This window comes from Malurus melanocephalus, unplaced genomic scaffold, assembly GCF_030028575.1.
Source record: "Malurus melanocephalus ecotype Western Australia unplaced genomic scaffold, MMel_1.1 scaffold_5, whole genome shotgun sequence".
Taxonomy (NCBI): Eukaryota; Metazoa; Chordata; class Aves; order Passeriformes; family Maluridae; genus Malurus; species Malurus melanocephalus.
This window is the reverse complement of record NW_026623237.1, coordinates 1,931,095-1,954,530: the sequence shown is the minus strand read 5'-3', so window position 1 is coordinate 1,954,530 and position 23,436 is coordinate 1,931,095. Positions and strand designations below refer to the sequence as shown.

General features: G+C 35.5%; 1 protein-coding gene across 4 annotated transcripts in view; it reads right to left on the bottom strand.

Annotated features, from left to right (window-relative positions):
* Positions 1 to 23,436, bottom strand: part of QKI (QKI, KH domain containing RNA binding) — a 103,284-nt gene that overhangs the window by 20,479 nt on the left and 59,369 nt on the right. For all 4 annotated transcript variants that reach the window (XM_057370434.1, XM_057370440.1, XM_057370449.1 and 1 more), the window contains exon 3: positions 17,440 to 17,583. In XM_057370434.1, coding sequence (XP_057226417.1) covers positions 17,440 to 17,583 — 144 coding nt within the window. The remainder of the gene's footprint in view (positions 1 to 17,439; positions 17,584 to 23,436) is intronic.

Here is a 23,436-nt window from a genome sequence, read left to right as displayed (position 1 = left end):
CAAAGAACCCGCTCTCAAAAGTTTACAAGTAAGTGAAAAAAYTGCAGAAACAAAGTGTTGGAATCTGCAGATCAAAGGCAAAAGTAGTAATGCCCCAGCAGAAGCAGAATTAAATGGAGACAGGATAAAAATACTTGCAAGAGAGGTTATTAGAAAAGAGGGAGTGCCAGAAAAGAAACAGCTGCTAACCCTACTGGTCTAGCAGCATGCACATTTCTTTGATTCTCTGGATTCCTGGACCAGCAGGAGCCAAGAACCCTCAAAATATAACAAATTAAACAAAGAGAACAAGTACCTTGCATAGCTTCCCACTTCTTCCCCATTATGGTATTCCTACCTTTACTGTGTGCGTACCCCTGACACTTCCTCTGTGTGCTCAGGTGCTGGCTGGACATTCAACAAAGTGATTTACTTCTCCAAAAACCCCAGAACATTTGTGAGTTACTTTTCTAGCGTTAAGAAAATAAAATCAGCTCAGARAAAAATCTGAGAAATGTTCTTTTATTATATCAATCAACAAATTAATTAACCTGCAGCTGGATTCAGCAGCTAAGCAGAAAGGGGATTTTTGCTTTCAGTATTAAATAGGCTCATCACAACTTTAGCTGGAATCAGATTTAGACCTAAGCAGGCCCATCTCAGTTTTACCTAAAACTAGATTTTTTTCTCTATGCCATACTTTTAGATGGCAAAACTCTTAASGTTTCTCCTACACTTCTCATGAGCTAAGGGACAGAATATGAAATATTCACCTTCTGTCAGGTAACTTGCCTGATGCATATTTTCATGCATTCTGGAGAAGGATGTTTCTGACGTAACCGATCAGMAATTTTTAGCTTATGAAAACCCTTCATTAAAAAAGATTAAGTGAAATACTYGGCACAATTCCCACCTTCCCCTGTCACAAGTATTGCAAAACTTAAATCATACTATGTAGGCCAGATTTAGTTACCAGTAATAATCAAATATCCCTATYTCGACATGTGACCTGGCCAAAATACCCCACCAGTTTAAGCTTTTCCTGCACTTCCACTGCCACTTATTTTCACCTCAGTTTTGCAAGTCAAGGGAAGAGGAAAAGGGGAAGAACACACAGGATGTGAAGTAATTTAAGTCCCATCAAAGCCCCACAACCTAAGCAACCAAAATTCTAAAATGCAGAAAAAAATCCAGAGTATGAAACCTGAAAACTCATACCAACATACATATTTTCATTTTTTCAGTTTTCTTACTGCCTGATTTCTGTAAATAGCATCGATTTGCATGCCTGCTCTAAGATACTGGAACTAAGGACCAAAGTGATGCACTTAGTTCAATCCAATATCCCAGAGTCCTCTGCAGCATTGCCTTTTCTGTGTATTTTTTAAAATGCTGTTCATGCCCTCTAATCATTTAGCAACCCACTTATAATAAAGAGTGTACAAGTTTTCATAATTTTAGTTTCTCAAGCCCACTTCATAAACACTTAGATAATACCTTTAAATTTTGCCTTCCAGTAACTCATCTAAGAAATAAAAAAGTATGGGGGTGGGGATCAACTCTGATGAAATCAACTCCCTGACAATACTTCGCAAAGTAACTTTAAATGAACAATTAAAATTTTGAACATTAGTAAGAGTAAATGCCGCTCCTGTTGTCTTRTAATTTCTTTGGAGATATTTCTGAAGTTTCACAGAAATAGTACCCTGAGGCTACCAAACAGCTTCAGCTRCATCATTAGTAACAGTTCAGGAATTTGTTAGAACTTAGCAGCTGTTCAACCACTGAATCACCAGCAMAAATTCACTATTTTCCTTTGCTAATTTACAGGATTCCTGCTAGTGATGTAAGATTATATCAAGGAGTTCTAACCGTATTTTTATAGCTTTGAACTAAAGTTAGAATTACTGCCATTATGGCAATACTGCTCTCTTTTTAATTAGTTCCACCTCCATATCCTAATAGTTATGATGAGTAAAGATTTGAGATACGTCCTAGAAAGGATCACAAAGCAACATTTAAGCCTTAAGCTACACAACCAATATAAATTATTTTGGGGAAAATATCGCATACTGTTTCAAGTAWGGCATGTCCTTGAATAGACATTTTTAAAGTTAGTATCAAAGTATTCAAGCATGTATAATCTTTCCTATTTAAGTTACCCGATCTGAGCGGAGAACATTAACACATGCTTCCAAACAAGAGGTGCAAAACACCGGTCCTCAGTTCTTCTACAGCCTGCTACAGCTGACTTCTTGARCACAGCTGAAGGTTAAACAAGCATAAGTGATGTTCATCACTTGAGGCACTTGTGAAAGCACCAAGTCCATCTTCTCACATTTCAATAGCATCGGTGCTGACAAAGAAGTCAGCAGGTCAAAGCCCAACTCCCTTTAGAGAAAAGGCAGGCCTGAGCTGGGAAAACATTTACATGTGACCCGAGGGAAAAAAACGGTTTGAAGGGCCATAGGACCTTATTTGTTTTCGAAAGAAACCTCAATGCCCTCCTTCCCCTTTCAGAAGCAGATCTGACAAGTGYTGTAATAAATATTACATGCACAGAGGAAAGTTGAAATCAATAGCAGGTTAATGTTTATTGAAACAATACAGAGAACCATTTTTAATAGCATTACTTGAAAATAGATCTAATCTAGCAAATGAAATTCAATTTATGTTTAGAGCAATCAGATTCTGCTTTTTACTCCAGGGATTTGTTGCAAACTCTGTCTCTCAGAATGTGCTTACTGTACTTTAGCAGAAACAGTTTATCCTTAATAAGCTGATAGTTTGCAAGGGAGCATGGATCAACTTATTCTCATTAAGAATGTAAGCAGCTTTCTAACAGCCTTCTTTGCTGTTCAGCCCATGCCAGAGAAAGCAGGGATCTCTCCTCTAAACCCCCTAATTTATGAGTTTATTCAAACTCGCCAAATTGCTTTAAGTAAACGCCTCTTATATTTGAAAATTCCCATGGCAACTCATTTCGTTTGGCAGGAAGGCAGACCCAAATTCAATCCTTTTATCCTCCTGCTAAACCATTACAATGGTAATTCTGCTCTGACACTCTGAAGAGACTGCTAATTACTGTACTCGGGTCCCCAGACAGATTCCCCATTCAGATTAAAATGGCTGTGCACGGCAGAGAACAGCAGCAACACCTTTGTGTACAGGAAGGGATGTACTCTCACATTACGGCTTCTTACAAAAGAGGCTCCAAGACTGCAGAGACAAAGCATCTCCTATCCACTAAGTCGTGCAGAACAAACACTAAGGAAGGCACAAAGCCAGCTGCATGACAGCAAAGGAGACAACCGAACCATCAACTTCAGTGTGCTGACTACTGAGGGTACTTAGTCACCTCTCMAATGAAATTAATTACTCTTGTTATTGCTATTATATACTGCATGTAATAGTCTAAACTACAGACAAGGGAATTAGATAAAATGCTATTGAGTACTGTGTCGTTACATCCGTGTGTAAGCACCCACTGTCTCTCTGTCATACGAATGTCTCAATTTTTTAAAAGCCACYCAGGTCCTTTTACAGTGTTCTTTATTTTGAGAAGGGGATGTGCAGATTTTGTGGCAAAGCTTATTCCCAYCCCCCCTGTCATTTTTAATCAAGAAAATTTGAAAGAAACTGATGATTGCTCCCTTGCTCTTCTGCCCTAGCTGTTCCCTCTTTCATTGAAAYGGAAACAGCACCTCAATGCTGAAGAGAATAAACATTTGCTGTCACTGGACTAAAACTTAGTGTATTGGAAAAGCCTAAAGCCTGGCTTAACTCATTCTTCTACAGCGAATGAARATGGTGGTCTGTCCTCACAAAAGATTAATTTTAGTCTGTTTTGGTCATATCACCATTTCTTTCAGAGCAAGAACACCCAGAGTAAACATTTCAACAACTTTTCTTCCTTTCTCCAGATAAAAACGTACCAAAACCAGTAAAGAACTAACTGCGCAAAAGTAAGACATGCGCTTAGAAAGTTACTCAAAAGAGAAGAAAACCAACTTTTAAAACACTGGAGAGATCAAACGATGCATTTAATTTCAAACCRTATTATCTGATTCCTCTTTTAATCTAAAGTGAATAGCTAACTTCATATATTTGTTTTCTCAAAGTATGACTTTAAATTATGCATTACTTTGATTCATAACATTTGAGAAAGTTAAGCTTTCACTTAAAAATTAGAGATATTCTAAACCTACAGCGTATTTAAGAACAGATTTAGTTCTAAAATCCTCTAAGCAATGGCAGRAAAGAAACCCAAAGACAATTTTATCACAAAGCATTCCTAATGAAATGCAGCCRWACTGTTAAAAAACATCATTTAGGTGCAGGCTGACTCATCTAACAAAGCAGTCAGATCCATCTGGTCCAATTAGTGAAGCAGTCTACAACTTCTCCCAACAGAAAAGTAAAAAAAAAAAAAAAATTAAAAAAAATTCTAAAAAACCCACAACAAAACAGCAACCAGCCAACCAAAAACAACACTTAAAAATAAAAAAAAAAAACCAACCCAAATCAGAACCCAAAAAAAACCCCTCATATATTGCTCCATCTGACCTCCACATGCAATTCATTAAGTGGTTTATAAGGATTCTGGTGAAGTCAGGACTAGTACCAAAGAACAGGCACAAACAATTTAACAATGTATTTTAACATGAGATGTAAGGAGCATTTGAGATAAAACMATACTGATGCATTAATTATGTTTGCCCATATATTATACTTGCCAACTCATATTAACTTTTAATAAAGAGCTTATTGGTGYTCTAGATAAGGTCCCCCTATGTCTGTAGAACACTCAGTGCATACCTACACTGCAGCATCTTGCACTGCACATATTCCTCTACACACAGTGTAAAGTTTACTAGTACATTACCTATGCACATCCCATAGTCCCAGATCCTGCATACAAATTTTTCTACAGATAATGAGTGCCACTCCCATCCTCTCCCAAGAACAGCTCAACATCAAATTTCAGCTATAGAAATATCGCTCATCTTCACACAGATAAGAAACAGTGCCTGGCGTTACTACTAATATGTTCATAAGGATAAAATACTACTTTTATGTTGGGGTTTCTGGTAATTCTTTTTAGTCAGACTCTACACTTGTATTTGRCAGTTTACAAAGAAGCTCCATTTTTCTTACTGGGATGCTAAAAACACAAGTACCACCCACACTTCTTTATCTGGTTTTGCCATTTGAAAACAGTTTATCACAGTCTAGTTGCACAGCATCTGAGATCACTATATGGCTTCATATTTTGGATTGCAGAAAGTTTATTCTTCTGGTTTTTTTTGGTTACCCCATGAGCCACCAGACAACAACAAAAAAAAAATCTGGTTTTGCTTTGGCTTTGGTTGCGAAAGTATTCAGTAAAAAGATTCAAGTCACCCTTATTATCACACTTATTATGCCCCCAGTTTTAACCTTCTGGAAGCTCTTATTTCTATGATACAACATACTGTCAGTCTCACCAGGGAGAGGAAATGGCATCTCAARAATAAGAAAAACCAACTGGTTTACCTAAACATAACTAGCAAATAACACAGCAGAGGCTTCTGTGCAAGTCAGTACATAAAACYGTTGAGTGCGCATAGTTGGGAATGAGAGGTCTGGATGTTAACCACAGAGGCCTAAGTGACAGACTGGTTGATACAAAATTTTATGAATTCTCTTCCTAAAACATCTTTTGGCGGAGGCTGCAGGACTCAGCAAGGATTCACAAATGCCATTTGTATACTTTGCCAAAAGAAACGTATTTTGAATGAAGCAACAAAAGACAAAGCATAACAAATATTGTGGAAGATGGTGGAGAGTTTAGAGAAGACTAGGAAATGACTTCCAAAAGCAAGTTTGGATAGATTAATGAACCAAAGAACAGTTGTTGAGTAAGGCTGTCCCTACTGCAATGAGAAGCAATTTCACTTGCATCAGATCCTTCAGGATTACAGCAGTCTCTCCAAACAGGGTGACACTCAGGGTTTAATACTTGTTTCTCTCTTTTGCAAAACTCGCATCTACAAAAAAAAAAAGGACAGGAGAACCATGCTCTGGCTTCCACCCCTAAGATGCTGCACTTCAGGTATCAAAAGAAGAGATCTGCCCTGCACTAAGTATGTCTCATAGGAAGCAGAACTGAGACTTAAATCATCGTCAGATCTAYTTATACTTCTGAATCAAGGAACAGTGACAAAAGTGATACAGACACATGTATCAACCCCCTTTTCCAAGAAACTATATGGAAAAACTCTTAAACCATGCTTTCTAGATGGTGCCATTTTTTGTCTCTCTTAAATTTGGGTTATGYGGCAGACAGGAGAGATACTGCTCTCTGCCATGAATGCAACACATCCCTGTGTTTTTGAGAAAGAGAAACTTTCATCACCAAACCCACGAAAATAATCCTGGCAAAATTAAGAAAGTATAGCCATAAGCCTGAGGTCAAAGCCAGGAAAATAACTGGTCTAACTGGACATCTAAACTATGCCCCAACAATAAAGTGGCAAGGTGAATGTACAGAGAAGCACTGAAAGGTTAATTTGGAAAAAAAAAATATTCTTCCCCAGAATGCACAGCAAATCCTCATTTCTATGTTTTTAACTGTAATATTTACTTGTTTGGATTGGTAACATATGCTACTAATACTAATGTTTTAGAGCAATATGGACATGTTTAATTTCTATAAATATAATTATCAAACCAAGTTTTTTTCTGAAATTACTTTTTTAATCATAAGTAACAGGCTGATATTCTAAAGAAAAAAACTCCTTTTTTCTATGTTTTACATAAGCTTCCCTTGAAATACAAGCTGTTCAGAGAAGCCGAACAGTCACAAATTTACTGTTCTTATGCCAGTTAAGTTTCCCTGCTAATATTTTTTTTAAATTGAAAAGGATTCTACTTTGACATTTGTGAAAGAAATTAAAGTATAAAGCAAAGATTATTAAAAAAAAACAAACCCAAATTGATATCAAAACACCAAAAGGAGTAATTGTTTATTCTTTCCCCTTAAGATTCTACTACACACACCTCCATCAGAAAGWGTTTACTGAATCTAGAAAGAGAAGCCATGCCTTAAATTGCAGGTGTTTTACATTAAATAATATGGAATCATACACCTAGTCTCCTAATTCCCCTGAACCTTAATATTTGGTTGAAAAACTATATGTGATTCACAGTTGAAGAAAACTGACAAAACAGATTAAAATGCAGGAAAAAAAAATAATGTTGGAGATTATGTCTCAACTAAATCATCTTGTCTTGGTGAAGATTTCTAACGTTTCCAAGTCAATTTGAACTTTCAGTAAAAATCAATTCCTAGATTTCAAACCTAAACCACTATTAGTATCAAATCAACACAACTGTGCATCTTTCAAGTTCTTAGAAGTAACCTAGACTAAGATTTTAGAAARTCTGTATACTTCAGCTGTACGAARTACTACTAATCTTAATGGGATCTTGTTACTGCAGTCACTTAGGATCTTTTAACAAAATCCTATAGACAGCGGTGAAAGAATTTGTTATTTAAAAACTATTAACATCTGTTTGTTGAAACTGCTACAAACAGATTATTTCTAAAAGCCGTAAAATATATGGAATATAAAGCATGGCATAATAAGAATAAATTGCACTATTTATCAGCTTTAGTGTCTTACAGGCTTCACTTTATTATCCAAGCACTGCAGCATGATTTACGTGGAAACAAGGGATGACATTTTCTCAAATGATAGTGGAAGAGTTTAGTTTCTTTAAGGCTGCCCAGATGAGCAGGACTCCTATCTGATTCTGCACAACTGCTAATCTTCCCATCTATTTTCTAAGGATGACAAAACATAATTTAATGCCTATTTTACCTTTAGCACAAAGGCAACACAGCTGAAGATACATGTTTATACATAATGTTAAAAGTTCCTACACAAAAAAATATTTCCCCAATACACAGAACTTTGGCTTATGTAACACACACACACCCGAAAAATAAGGAAAAAAAATCCAATTTCTAGGCTGAAATCAATGAAACCTCTTATTAACACAACTCTTTTTATGAACACCAAAAACCTTCCGTCTCCCCTGCAATCTCCAATCCTACAGGATAGTATAAACTTTGTTCCTTCTTCTGTCTCCAAGAAGTATCTGTAAAACTACAGATTGCTACAAAAGAAAGAGCATTCCAGTAATGACCTCTCACAATATTTATTTAAGTAAATATTTAACTTAACAAAAACTTTACTTAACAATATTTATTGTTAAGTAAACATCTACCYCTCAGAGTATTTAAAAAACAGTCAGGTGCTCTCAACACATTTTACAGATGAAAAGGTTAAGGTTTATTTAAAGTAGCTTTGCTATCATAGGGGAAAAAAAAGTCTTTCTATGACCTGAGGCATTTAAAAAGCCTGATTTTTTTATGTTTATGTTTCTTGAATCTGATTGACCTTYGGATCTTCAAAAGTAAGAGATTTCCCTGAAGCTCTCCTCACTGCTGAGTAAAAAGTCTCTTTGAAAGGTCTTCCACCATCCACTAAGAGAGGAGCTGATACTGCAAGGATTACTAAAGGAGTCCAACTCCACAGCTCAACCACCTTGTTTGGAAATTAATCTGTAACTTCAGAAATGACTACTGAAAGGCAAATAGGCTTTGCTTYTGCAGGCACTAAGAAAAAACAGTATTCTTCCCAAGACTCTGCCAATAGTTTATTTGTTCCAAATGCCAGGATACCGTTAACTGACAAATCAGATTAGCACATTACCATATATCCTATGGTGGGTTCAAACCAGGAGAAACCCAGACACTCCTCTTAGCTCCCTTGGTCTTTAAGAACTCATCTTCCAAGATAATACAAATGATTATMCTCCTGCAGACAGCTTTTCTGCATAATACATGAACATTTTATTACTCAACACATCCGATGTSTGTTGCATGTCTGTTGACAGTAATAGTTTTTGACTGTTAATTCTAACAAACTAAGCAAGCAAGCTCTATTTTAAAACCTCGATATTTTTCTTTAAGATCTAGAAGCTTCAGGTCTACTCATTAAACACTGAAACCTCAGACAAGCAGACAGAAAAGTAAGGCCACCCGCTGCCTAACACAGCCAGAAGGCTGAGCAAGGAACTGGAATTCCCACTTCCATCACCACAGCACTCAAGTGCCCATGTGTACATTTGACAAATCTCCACTCCACCTTCTAGTTCCATTTCACTTGATGTTCGCTGGCTTTAGTACAACTATACCAGTATAGTTACTGTGGCTGACAAGAAAGTCAGGGTAGCCGACAATAAAATTCTGTTTTCAAACTAGGACACAAACTAGAGAGTGAAGGAATCATGAAGAAGCTGCTTCTAAGAGGAAGGCATAGTRATGCATGCAATTACATGACTGAAAATTAGTTTTCGTGAAAACTGTTTCAAATGATCATAAGACAGCCAACTCCAAATGGTGGTTTTGGGGCTTTGGTTTTTTTCAGTCTCATGAAAAAGGATTTGTAATGTACAAYTCTCGAGGCTGTAGCCAAGTATTTATCAAAGGCTAGAATTATTTATTTATAAATAAAGCAGCTGAATTTCTTAGCATCGACAGCTGTGTTTGGTCAAATAGAAAACCTCACATCTTCCAATTCATTTATAAAAAGCTGCAATATCAAAGGACTGGATACAGTGTTAGAGACCCCTGTCTTTTTCATTAGGTTTGTTGGTGTTCAAATTTCCTTCTATCCAGTATTTCCAAGTGATTTCGAATATAAAACACATTTCACGTTACAACACAAGTTGAAACTGATGAACATAATTTACTACATACACAGATGTTGTGAAAACATTAAAAAATTAGCTAATAATGGTAATAATTAAAATGTAGAAGGCAGTGCTATCTCTATTAATAAGGCATGTTTGAAAATAATACAGAGCTTTTATAAGATCTCATCTAATCACTTTCCAGGATGGTTCATCACTCCAATTTAATATAAAGTATGCTACAAATGGCCTAGTCCAGAATTATATAAACTATTTAACATAATCAGTCGCAATTTCTTTTATCATGCCCACCTATGTTTATCCTGCTAACAGTATCCATAAGACCCTCATATGAAAGTCTTAGCCTACAAACAACTTATGAAAGAAAAAGAAATCGTATTACTCCTCCACTGGAAGCTCAAGTATTTCTGTACTGTTTTAAAATAGAAACACTTAAGTTTTCTATTGAGTARTAGGTGAAAAACCCTTGGCACTTTTCCACAGGTTAGAATTTTCTGACTGACGTCAAAATAGCATAATGTAGAGCAACTAGATGAGTGTAAATCATCAGTCAGCATTAAAACACAGACGTTTGTATGACAAACTTTACTTTTGTAGAATTAGAAATCTAGATTTCAAAACTAAACTAGCAATAAAGAATGTGTTAAATGGTTGGAAAAGGGAAATGTTTATGGTTACTTTAGTATTGCTTCACACAAAAATCTTTGCAATTGCTAAGTTCTCTCTARAAACCACTCCAAGGTGACTCGTACATAAAGTGATCTGACCTCCCCAATATAGTCCAGTTAGTGTTTAGCATTAAAATGTGCTAAAAGTGCAGGACAACTAAYTCCTATACKTAATACTACATCTCCCTAGGAATCACAATTCTAAAATTTTAATTTCTCTCATAGAGGTATAAAGTTGTGATTTTAAAAAAGAAAATCAATGAACCAAAGCTGACCTGTAACTAGAAACTGAAGGATAAGAAAACTAATATGTAGGTAATTCATTGCAGTTTTGTCACTATCTTCATTAAGATGGCCAGACAAGGAGAATCATAGCTTAATCATCTGCTTTTTCAGTAAGTGGAGAAATGTTTTAACAAGATTTTATATAAAGATCCCAAKTTATGTGTTCTGTTCCAGGACCACMAACAGAAAAAGRATGRAAGTATAGAAGAATTTAAAAACAYCCCACAACAACAAAACAAACAAATAAACCAACAAAAATACACCCCCCCCCCCACCTGAGTAGAGAAAGCACTGGGAAAACAGCCAAGACTAGAGGAAGCAAATTTAAAAAACAGAATGAAAAGTTAAAAACAAGTTACAGATACCACAAAACAAACTACCACAACAGGTCAACACAATTTTTTCTTCCACAACTACATCTAMCAAAAAAAATCAAATAGATTAAGCACATTTCTGAAGACAGACAAAGCCCATGCCAAACCTAATTAGAGCTCCAAATCAATGCATAATCCTGCTTTGGAAGGRCATGTCCCTACTGAGTTTCAGGCAACAGAGTGTCTTTGTTTCTCTTTGAGCAGAGACTATTTTGTAAGTTTCCCAAGGTCTTTTCCAGAAATTAGATCTACCACTTCTCATGTTATACATTTGTAACACCTAAAACAAATGAATAAAGAGGATGGTAAAGAAGAAGGAAAARGGGAAAAAGAGAGAGGGTATTCAAAAGTAACTGTATGTATCCAAAACTAATTTCCTTCAGCTCTAGAAGACATAAAAAAATCCAGAAGAACATTCAGAGTAACAGCTGGATTAAGATGCTTACAAATAACTGCTGGAGAAGCTTCTTTCTCCCATCAGAATAAGGAAAGCCCAGGAGGAACAAGAACCCCTGTGAACTGCTACCTAAGCTATAAGCTAATAAAACTCAACATATTTACATATTTATATCTGATCATGACTATATGTCCAAATTTGTAAAACAATCAATTGAAATATGTGAGGGCAAAGATCATCATAAATTTGTATTTMCCATTTAATTATTTGCCAATTTTCKGAAAATGGAACRTTGAAAACAAATCTAWAATCATGAYACAAAAAGCATATATTATATCCCTTTTAATAATTATTCTCAWCACAGAACCAYAGAATGGTTTGGGTTGGAAGGCACTCCATGAGACAATCTAATCCAACTCCTCTACTAAAGCATTTTCACTCAGAGCAGGTTGCACAGTATGGCATCCAGGAGTATTTTGAGTAACTCCAGAGAAGCAGACTCCACAACCTCTCTGGGCAACCTGTTCCAGTGCTCTGTCACRCTGAACAAYATTCTGATGAATAATTCTGATTTTCTACTTTGTACTACAACGCTCATTTCAGGAGAGTCATTGAATTTAACARAATTTAAACTACATTAACTAAGTTGGAAATCATCAAGACATGTTGCAGGAAATACGGTCTCAAAAAAMCAATTTTCATTCAACAGACATTATTTTGGTGGTGATGAACCACTGGTGTGCAGTTTTCACCACCATACACATTGATGGAGAGAGTTACTTCTCACTTGCAGCTGCCCCAAAATAATTTTGTTAATACTAATGCAAACTCAGAAATTTAACATTGTAAATGACCTATCAAGTACAATATATAAACGCTTCCTATGTGAACTGGTGCAAGAAATTCTTGCTCTCATTTTTAAAACGCAGACTTGCATGACARTAAATACTTTCAGGGAAGTAAGACCATTAAAGTGAATAGCAGAAATTTACTTAAAGACTTCTCAAACTAACTCCCGTAATTCTTTACTCATTTTGTGAATAAGCTACTGAAATTACCAGTACTAGACATACTGGACTGTGGAAAGCACAAAGAGGAACACCTACAAACCTCTTTTGTTTCCCACTGTCATAATCAGAAACTCTCTGCAGCAGGGTATTTCAATCTCATGCTATTTGCAGGTGAACATACTGCAGCTCTACAGAAATTGGTGTTTATATAAGGGTGGCCTGCTGTAGCACCGTTTTCCCGTCTGCCTGTTCTCATGCTGTCACTTCTGTCAGGGCTAAACCAGGGCTGACACCACAGCAAGTCAGTCAGTCAGGTTAAACTCTGCACCAAATGGACTCGCCATGCGGTCAGATGAAGGCCAGGGCTTTCTGATGCAAAACAGGAAGCAGGAACAGCAAATCATGAAGGAATGGCAGGACTGCAGCAGCCCTCAGTTCATATGGTCATGGAAACATTAGGTCCGCTTCATGCTACTAAAAATAATACGCTATCACCTCTCCCCCACATCAATAAAGTTTATCTGGCAGTCACTGCCAAGGCGTTTGGCTGCTTCACTGCCYGACACACAGAGCTTGTATTGGAACTGACAAAACAGATAAAACGTAGGAATTTCCTAAAATGCTCTTAAGGACAGCTCTTTCTCTGCAACTGTATCACTTACTAATTTTGTGACTTTAACTGAATAAGCAGCAAACAATGGACTGCACAGCATGACCCAACATTTCAATGGGGAAACTACAGAAGGCAGCACTATATTCTCACTTGTGAAAGCAAAAATGTAAAACCAACACACCATGCAGGAATGAATTAGAAAGAACGATTCAGGGAAGTCAAACTTGCATGCAGAATTTATTGTGGCTTTTTAGATGGCTAATAAAAAAAATGTAATCTCCTAATAGCTTTCAAATGTCAAGCTTTTGCTGGTCTTAATTACAGAGCAACAAATTATCTACAGCATTACTGTAATAACTGCTTTCTTTTCTTTTTTTTAACTAAGGCTAAAGCATGGTTAAACAGTCTTAAAATGTCTTGTATATAGAAGTGACTAAAAACAGAAATGCCATCAAAATAACATCTATAGTAACAGGGACTAAACAGAAGGAGGACAGTTCGTGAATGAGTACATACTAAGCATCACTATAAAAAATGCTCCAATTTGTAAAAATYATACTGTATACAGCACATTAACTTTTCCATAAGTTAAATTTAAAGATGGTCAAGACCGAAAAGTCTAAAATCACTATTACCAGCAAGATCCAAATGTAGGAGCAAAATGAAACAASCTTCTGCTGAAACATTATTTCCTACCCATCACAACCTTAAAATTCTACATAGTAGTGGCAAATGATATACCAAGTTTGACAGGGAGCATCACTGAATAATTTCATGTTGCAGCTGTCTTCCAAGAAGATGGAGGCGGACACCAAGTAAACTATAGCTGCCTCAACACAGGAAAGGCAATAAAAAAATCTGAGTTAACACTAATTTCAGACCAATTTAGAACAGCTAAGCACAAACCAGAAATATGATCTTTTCCTCAGAAAGGAATCATGGAATCAAAAGCAAAAAGAGGTAAAGACTATGTGTTTGTAATTTGAATTCTGTCATAAGTGCCTCATCCAATACAGCCAGTGTAAGACAAATTAGTAATTAAATGAGACCTGGTCATCTGTAAAATGAAAGGARTATCTAGATAAACTCATTCTGCTAAAAGAATTTATTCAACACTTCTAAGTGCAGAAGCCTAACATACATCTGGCAGAGGAATTCAGCCCTACAACCCAGGAGCTCAAAGAATAACATCAAGCCATTAAGGATGCTCTGGTTCCCTATGCTATACTTCTTGATTATGTATGTCCCCCCAAATGGGTTCTGAGTTTTTTCTTCTGTTCTGCAGTGAACAATCCATCCAGAGCACCTTTTGTCTTTCCTTTGCAAGAGAACCAGCCATTCCCATGAAACTCTTGCAAATAAAAAAAAAAAAAAAACTCTCAATGCTACCACAATAAAAAGAGATCAATAATCTGGAAGTCACTTCAGAAGCAGGCATAAGGACAGTACAACTTAATGTAATCCCCAAAGTCTGCAGACTGCTTCATTAATCCTTCTTTTTTTCCAAAGAAAAACATGGAAAGTAATACTGTATGATCTTGCAGGTCTAGATAAAGACCAGYATTTCACTGAACTACAGGAAGAGGAAAGAATCAGTCCTGTGGAACTTGAAGTACAGMCAAAAATTTTTTAAAAATTGTTTCATACTGAAGAAATGTAAATGAAATACAAATGAATAATGATTAACAAAAAATGTTGGCCTTTCTCCTCAAGGAGAAAAAAATGGCTTGTTCAGCCAGTCTGTCTCAAGTTGTGCTTTTCATTTCTAAAGATAAACTACTTGACTGTACCACTATCTTGGTAAAAATGCAAGAGCAAGTGAAAAGGGAAAATATTAATTCACATCCACAGGGAAAAAAAAAATCACTAATGATCCAGATTCATAAACGTAAGAAACACACTTTAGTACAGAAATAGTCTCTGTTCACCCAAGTACATTCAAACAGAAATCCATTTTAAGAAACGCGCCTATTTGTGCACTGTTGCTRGAAAATGTAATTAGGCTTTTTAACATCTTGAGTACAAAAATAACTGCTCATTCGAAGAAATTAGCAACTAATTTCCATATCTTAACACTAGAACACTAACATGGTTCTGAAATTTATCTCATAAACCCAAAGCATTGTCACACTGTATGGCAAGAATGAAAATGAGTCTTCTCTCTTGCATAATCTCAAATTTTAATCAAGTTGGACAGCAATAGAAGGCAAATACATTTACTTTTTTTTTCCAATTTTAATCCTTTGACATTTCTCTGAAAAACAGTAATAGTTGCAGATATTCTATCACATTAATAGGAATTTTCAATTTTCCATTCTTATATTTTAGAGCATCTTTGGAATCTTCCAACAACCAGAGTTTCACTCACACTGTTATAATCCACTAGGATTTCCTGTTTTCCCCTCATGCTTATACTGATTATTTGAAGTTTTATTACTTCCCTCACAGAAGTTCTCAATTCCTATTTTAATACCATACTGAGTTTTTCAGCTCTCAAACTGGCTGAAGCCACAACTCCAGTTTTTTATACTAACTGAACAGATGCAATGGGTAGTACAAAACAAAGTTCACCTGTATACTAATTCATTACTATGTACTACATATACCTGTTTCAGCAAGGCACAACTTTGAGAAATTAAGAGCACAAGACCTTTAACTCTTGTGCAAGTAATATACACCACCCAAATCTCTTATGCCTATGCATAATAGATGAAGATGATAATGAAATGAACTGACAAGTGTATTTCAGCTGATGCACTATTCAGACAATAGGTAGCCCTGTGTCGTTATTTTTATTAAAGCGGAAAAACAATTATTTCTGTAATCAGGATTACATAGCTTCCCCAACTGACTAAGCTACTAAATGAGGCAGAGTACTTTCAAGATAGAGAGCTGGCTGTCAACTTCACAATGAAAAAACAGCCAATGCATTACATTTTTTTTTTTTGAGGCTTACACACCCATCCAAGAGCTACACAAAACAAGCATAACGCAAATATACATAGAGTACACACATCAGACATACTGGGGGTTTGTAACCCATCAGGTCATCCTGAAGTTGGCCTTTGAGTCGTATTATTCATCAGTAAGAGGAAGGTAGAAGAATGAACATAYGTGATAAAATTCATTCACACGGAAGTTTGTTGTTTAAACTGTTTGCTAAGTAGTAGCTAAAGAATGAACATAAGGGTTTCAAAGTTTTGCCCATATAAATCCTGACTGCAAACTCAATTCTAATGTGTTCAAGGTCTCTTTAATGAATAAATTTTGAAGATCTACTCTATTTCAGAAACTGACAATGTGCAGTGTCAAGAGGTCTAAATCACATTTTTTTATACCTCCTATTAATATTCTACCATTTTTTGATAATTCAGAAATTAAGTCTATCTTTAGTAACTTTTAAAAATGTCTTCTGAATAAATCTGCTTATAGAGACAGAATGTGTCACCACAAGTTTCCTCACAGCCAGCATCTATTAGCATTCACTAAGTACCCAAAATCAGTATGTCTTTTAATAGCAACTACTACTTTCTTTCACAAGATAGTCTCAATTTTTCCTTGTAATACGAAAAAAATTTCCACCACTGAAAAAAGATATAATTTATTCTTTTCATTTTACAGGGTCAYGAAAGTGGTGGTAAAAATGAGCACAAGATGCAAGTCAAGGGCATGGGATGGACTATAAAGCCACACTGAATCACCTTACTCTGAGTGACAATACAGAGAAGATCTAAGAGAAGGGCTCTAACAGGGTAATTCTGGTCTCTGAAATAGGATTTAAGTCATCTAGCTGTGCAGAAGCCAGTTTATATTATCAGGAAATGAGAAAGACAACCCATTTTCCAGTTTCACTACGTTTATTTTTCCAGTACACTGACAGCAAAGTTTTTTGATACTAAAGGATTTTGTTCTTTTTTTGCAAAATGTTTAATGGGATGATCTAAAAAAACATGCCTTCTTTTCTTAAAGTATCAGAATCATCTCAAAGTGAAACATGAAAGCATGTCATATTCCCCCAGCCTGAAAGTGAAGAATACTAACACTGAAGAGAGAAAACTAGTGTTTGTAACAGTTCAGCATTGCCTTTTAAAGGTGATAACAATTTCCTATACTTGCATCTAAAAGAGGCAAAAAAAGACAATGTCTTCCTAAAATACTATTCAGTTCTAAGGAATAATTCAATCTGGTATGAGATGGTGTAAAGATCACTAGAATATTATAAAATCGTATCTGAACTTCTTTCCAGGATGCCCCTCTGTAAGCTTACTCTTACACCCATAGTATGTTAGTAGTATGTCAAAAGTACCTCCTGAAAATGGAAATCAAAGGATTGCATACAAATACTTACTGCAGGTATCAGTAACTTTTTTACTTCTTCAACAGCCCTCTTCAGCTTTATTTCTGCTCTATTTTGAGCATCCTCCACAGTGATAAGTACGTGTAAATCTTCATTCAGGTGTTCCCARTTGGGCTTGCCTCGATTCTGTTCTTCCTAAAAAAAAAAAAATCAAAACATGGGAGCTATGAAGCACTTGCATTCAGCATAAAGCAATCACATCAACAGCAGACAAATTCAATTCTGTGAATAGTACAAAATGTATTTTCAGCAACGTTTCTTCACACTTTGGAGAATTTTGTTTCATATGAACCTAGGCTTCAAAGTACCTTTTCTGGGATTTTGTGTTTTGAAATCTCATATTTTATTATACTTTTTAAAGACTACAATTCAAATGCTGTTTCTCGGCATACCTTCCCCAGGTGAAGAAGTACTACAAACACTGTATTACTTTCCATCTAATTTAGAGCCTTTCAAGAGTTAAAAAGGTAAGACATACTACTGCTTAAACAACCTATCTTTTGAAGAAAAATGAAACAGACACCAGACACAGAAACTCCATCTGAATCACTCCAAAGGAAAAGAAAGCAATTCTCCAGTGTTAAAWATCACTTTCAAATACTCATGAAGAAAAGATTCAAAGAATCAAACACTACAAAAGGAACAGAAGTTGCCATTTTCAAAGGAGAGCTACATGTACTGGATGAAGGAAAGAGAGGAGGAGATGACGAGGCTTTAATACTTCAAATTAAAGAATGGCATGTGACAAGACAGTCACCATTACACAAATACTCATCACATCCATGGCATTAATAATCCCAAAGATAAATCTTAGAAATGTTTTCAGAAAGGGAGAGCAGKCTAAACAAAACATTTTAATGTAAACAAATTTGAAAAACAGAAACCAGTAAATTTAAGTATCATATTCAAGTATCCAGTCTTTCAAAAAATAAGATAGTGAAACAACACAGAAGAAACTTCCCAACTCCTCTTTTTTTACTAGACAGTGTATAAAGCTAGCTAAATGTTCACGAAACCTCATTTAAATTTCACAATATTCAAAATAAAATATAACAAGTGAAAAAAAGGGGGGACTCAAAAAAAAAAGGTTATTACAACTCTGAATCTGTAAGGGCCACATAAACCCCACTTCTTTAAAATTTAAAATGCTGGGCATAATAGAAGAGAGTCCTATTTGCAAGATAAACCTTTGTGGCTTAACCACAATTCAAACCTTACCTTTGTTTTGTTGGTTTTTTTATACTGAAAATGTGTTTCATTTTTCCCCAAATTTCATGAACAATTCCTCCAGGGAATCAGATACATTGAGCAAATCTTTTAAGATTTACTACCAACAAAAGTTTGCAGTGCTTCACAGTCATATATACCTCAGGGAGCACCGTTCCCTAGAGTGTTTCATTTTTAATTCAGCTAAGTCTGAAATGTTTTGTGGAAAAGACAAGGATAAAAGGGGGGGGGGGGAACTGAACCATGAGAGATGTATGAAAAACATATGTAAAAGAATCAGTACTTTGAAACTTCTTTTCACTATTATGTAACATATATATTTCATRTATTATATGCACATATCCGTAACTCCATACTATCAGCTACTGTGATGTTTTGTTGTTTTTAATGTTATCTTTGCCAGTTTTCTAAACAAAGGTGGCTGCGAAAATAGGTCTGCCAATTTCACAAACTGAAAACAGAGAAAAAAATAACTCACTTAKGATGTTAGAATGTGACACACTGTGAGGCTGAGTTATACCATGTTCTCTGTTGAAATGTAATCTTTGAAAGAACTATCTATGACAAGGTATTCACATCTTATTTATCCAATCGTGATCRAAAGTCCACCATTACTTTTTAAACAATTCCATTTATTATTTTTTTTAATCCAAAGCAGGAGTGAGCTGTTTTCTTTTAAGATGGTGACAAGCTAGATCAATATGAGGTAGTATACAAAATAATATGTTCCAGGCATGAAGAATAAGAGAAAGTTCCTAAACTAGCAGAGGGCAGAGGAAGAAATGTGCAACTACCTCTTCTTGCACTAACACAACATTGGAATGGGAAAGGTCATAATTACTAGCACCAGATGWAAGACAACCTGCACAACTATAGTATCACTGGAGACAAAAAAAAATTAAAAAAGGTCAAGAAGAAGAAACAAGGAAAGGCATCCYCAAGTAAAACAGTAAGCTCTGTTCCTAAAAGACAAGGAATGCCTAAATGTAGTTTTAGCCACCATGTAATTAAATACCWTGCACCATGTTTATACATAGTGTGGGCAAACATAAGCTTTATGATATCGTATCAATTTCTCTCATAATGGAAATAATATGGTGTAAAGTCTCAGAAACTTGTTTCAGATTAATGTTATATCAAGTATTGGCACYGTACCCAAAATTACTCTGTTGCAGCATGAGAATTTTTTGTTCAGGTTAAGAAGAGAACAAAACACTCCACATAAGAAAACAAATGATACTGAAGATCTTTTATCTCCCTAATTTACTCATGGGAGGAGCATGTTGTGTTGTAAGGTTTACAATCACAGGTATTATTAGGGTGAGACTTCACAAGCACAAGAAATCATAGAAACTACTTATCAGTAAGATAACTGAAGTAGTGTATGACTATGGTAAGTTCTTACATGGCCATGGAATACATTAATAAAAGTCCTATTGTTGAGAATGCTATTTATGAAGTCAAATGGTTAAGACTGAAAGAAAGGCTAAGAAGAATAAAAGTTCACACTGTTTAAAAAAAAAGTAAAAAAAAAAAAAAAGAGTTTGGAATGGGTTTCCCATTTCTTCTGTTCTACCTCAATGCACCGGGGTTTTGAATTTGTCCAGTGCTCCCATTCTGTCTCATGAAGTTGTTTTCTTAGTGGGTTRACAGTTTTCTAAGAAATATCTTTCATTCTATTGAAGACACTAGTTGAATGTTATGCCAGTATGTGTATTTGATTATTTATGTGTTTGGTTTTACCCAAATTGGGAAACTCAGGTCTTTACTAGCTCATTCATTCCAACAGAAAAGTCAGGTGCAAAACATGTAACAGAGTTACACTCACGGAAGAGAGAGAATCTGCAAACCTCTTGCAGGTAAGAGCTACCATTTCTATGGTACCTCATGGTCTTTAAATCTGAAAAGGATGTTTGAAAAAASGTATTTTCTCCCAAATAAAATCTATATTCACATTAAATTAATCCTGTGTGTAACAAGTCTTGAACATGTCTTTTCTCAACTAAGCTTTGCTGTAGTAAAGCCTGAACAGTAAATTTAATATATCTGGAACACAAGTTGGAAGGTATTTTTCTGAAGATTYGGGAAATATGGTCCAAGATTGTAAGGGTTGATTAAGGTTTGGYTTTGAAATTTTTGGGGACAAAAATGATGAAAAGATGGGCAGGAAAGAATTACTAAAACTTGCTCTGTTGCATAACTTGGTACAAAGAGAAACTACAAGATGTGGCAGTCTTGAAGTGAACTGCCGCTAAGACGAACTTGTTCACTTCACGGCTTCAGAAAGTGTCTGAGTTGGGAAGGGACCCTGAACATCACCCAATCCAAACTCCCTGGTCAGGACAGGGTCAACTGTGGTTTGCTACAGGCCAGGTTCAAAACATCTCCAAGGCTGGAGACACCATCACCTCCCCCAGGAGACCCRTTCAATGTTCAACCAGTGTTCAGCCACAACAAAGAAAAGCTTTTTCTTAGGTTTAAACGTAATTTCTTCTCTTTCAGTGTGCCCACTGTCCCTTATCCTTCAGTAGCAACTGTTGAGCAATTCAGCCTAGTTGCCAGGTCTACCTGTTGAAAAAACAGCCAGGAGTAATAGAAATTGCCATGAGAATTGTACTGGAAAAGAAACATTTGCTACTGCTGCAGGAAGGGATGCATGCCAAGGCAAGAAACASCACCCTAAGACTCAAGAAAAAAAATTCAACTGCATATACTCAAAATTATATTACATACACAAGAAATAATTGACAACACAAAGCTTTTTGGCATCCCAAAGATTGTTTATGGAAGAATTATACAAGAAAAATGGAGACCGAGGATGCAGAAAATGACAAAATAAAGTGATTTATGCCACAACCTTGTGGAACAACAATATTAGAAAAGCTTAATTATAACCAAACTATCTTGTCTGCTAAATTAAAGAACATTAAGAACAACGTAAGTGGCAGATGAAATTTCACTCTGCTCCTTGTTTGGCAGAAATTTCAGTATCCTTAAACATAGCCTAATTCTGTAGACAGATTTGCTTTCATTCTCTTGCCTGTGCATATACACTCATTAATCCTCAAAGTACCAATGCACAATAATGGACTATTCAATATTTATCTTGCCATAAGGGTCAATGTATTACATAGTTAAAAAAATATTGCTACAACTCCTCAAAATTTAGGTGCACAAAAAAAGCAGTGCAGCTACCACAATTTTCTTGGGAAGGGATTTAGAGGGAAGCAGAAAAACAGGTAAAGGATGCAACTAATTTGAATCTATACAACCAAACTTAAATATCAGAAAGGTTGTTCCATGAAGGGAACTAATGCAGTCCAGCTCACTGTTAAATTGTATCCTGTATTTTCCACCCACCACACCACAGTGCATTCAAATCATAGTCTTGTACTTCCTGCAACTCAGGCCTAAATGGCCATTCCTATTTACATCTTCATATCCCATCCCAAAGCTTTGTTCTTAATTCCTCAATCTCTGACTTACAAAGAATGAGAGAGAAGAAGACGAGCTTTCTCTAAGCTACACAAACTAGATGACAGAAAACTCCTGTAGAACAGAGTACTGAGTTAGGTCTCTTCTCTATCTCGCCAACACATTTCAAAAAATTTCAAACCTAAATGAAAGAAGTGTCATGGTTGATGGAAATCATTAAAATTATTCAAATGTTGAAAAAGGAAAATATCTTCAGAAAGAAGGTCATAAAAAAAAATTTATCATCAACTGAAAAAGATATCTCAAACCTTATCTCTCACCCCTAAGACCTTCACAGTATGGGCAACTGATGAAAAATAAGTTGACAAATTAAAAACTGGTGAAGTTGAATCTAGTAATTTCCAGAACACCATTAAAGAAAAATGAAATAAACACTGAAAAGTACTACTCTAATATCTGTTTATATGCAGCCAGAGAAATATTAGCTAGACAATAAAGAAACAATGGAAGAATGAATGCCATGTGGTAAGAGTGGAAGCAAGTTTTCCACACAGAATTCTTTTAAGAAAGGTATGGCCTACAGTAATAAAAAAGTGTAGCTTCTATTCTATGCACTCATTACCACTCCATTTCATACAGTTTCCGCTAATGTAGGCCACTAAAAAGACACAAAACTAGMTCAGTACCAACAGCAGAGATCTTTTAAAGAAGTCAAGTCACCAGCTCAGCCAAGTGTTGAAAATTAACTTTAGTATTCTCACTCATCTTGAAGTGATAGGCTATTAAATTCTGTTTTCACCAATCTATTAAACAAGTTGCTCTCCCTACTGAATGACAAGAGCCACAGAAGAGACAGAATAAAAGAGAAAAATGTTTTAATATAATGTCAAATTGAACACTAAAATTAAAAGGCATCAGAATCCTTTTAGTTCTTTAAACCACACAAAGGTTTAATTCAAGCACACTCTAAGAACTTTAATTAAAATTATCCTAAGATATAAAAAACAGTATAATCACTCACAGCCACTTCTTGCAGTCAAATGGAGGAGGTAAGGTGTGGGAAAGAAGAAATTCAGCTTTTTAATAGAATTACCACAATATATTTTGCCTAATAAATTGTGCTGTAGGTACATTAAAATKGACAGTAGCTCTAGGTGATTTTCTTTTCCCTAATGAAAATATTCACACATATATATTGAAGTTTCMAAAATAATTCAAAGAGCGACTTAAAAGAAGCTGTATGAATTAAAAAGAAAAGAAAGTTAACATGTTGGTTTAAACCAAGTTTGAAATAGAAGTTAAACTAAAAACTCGCAAATTAGATCA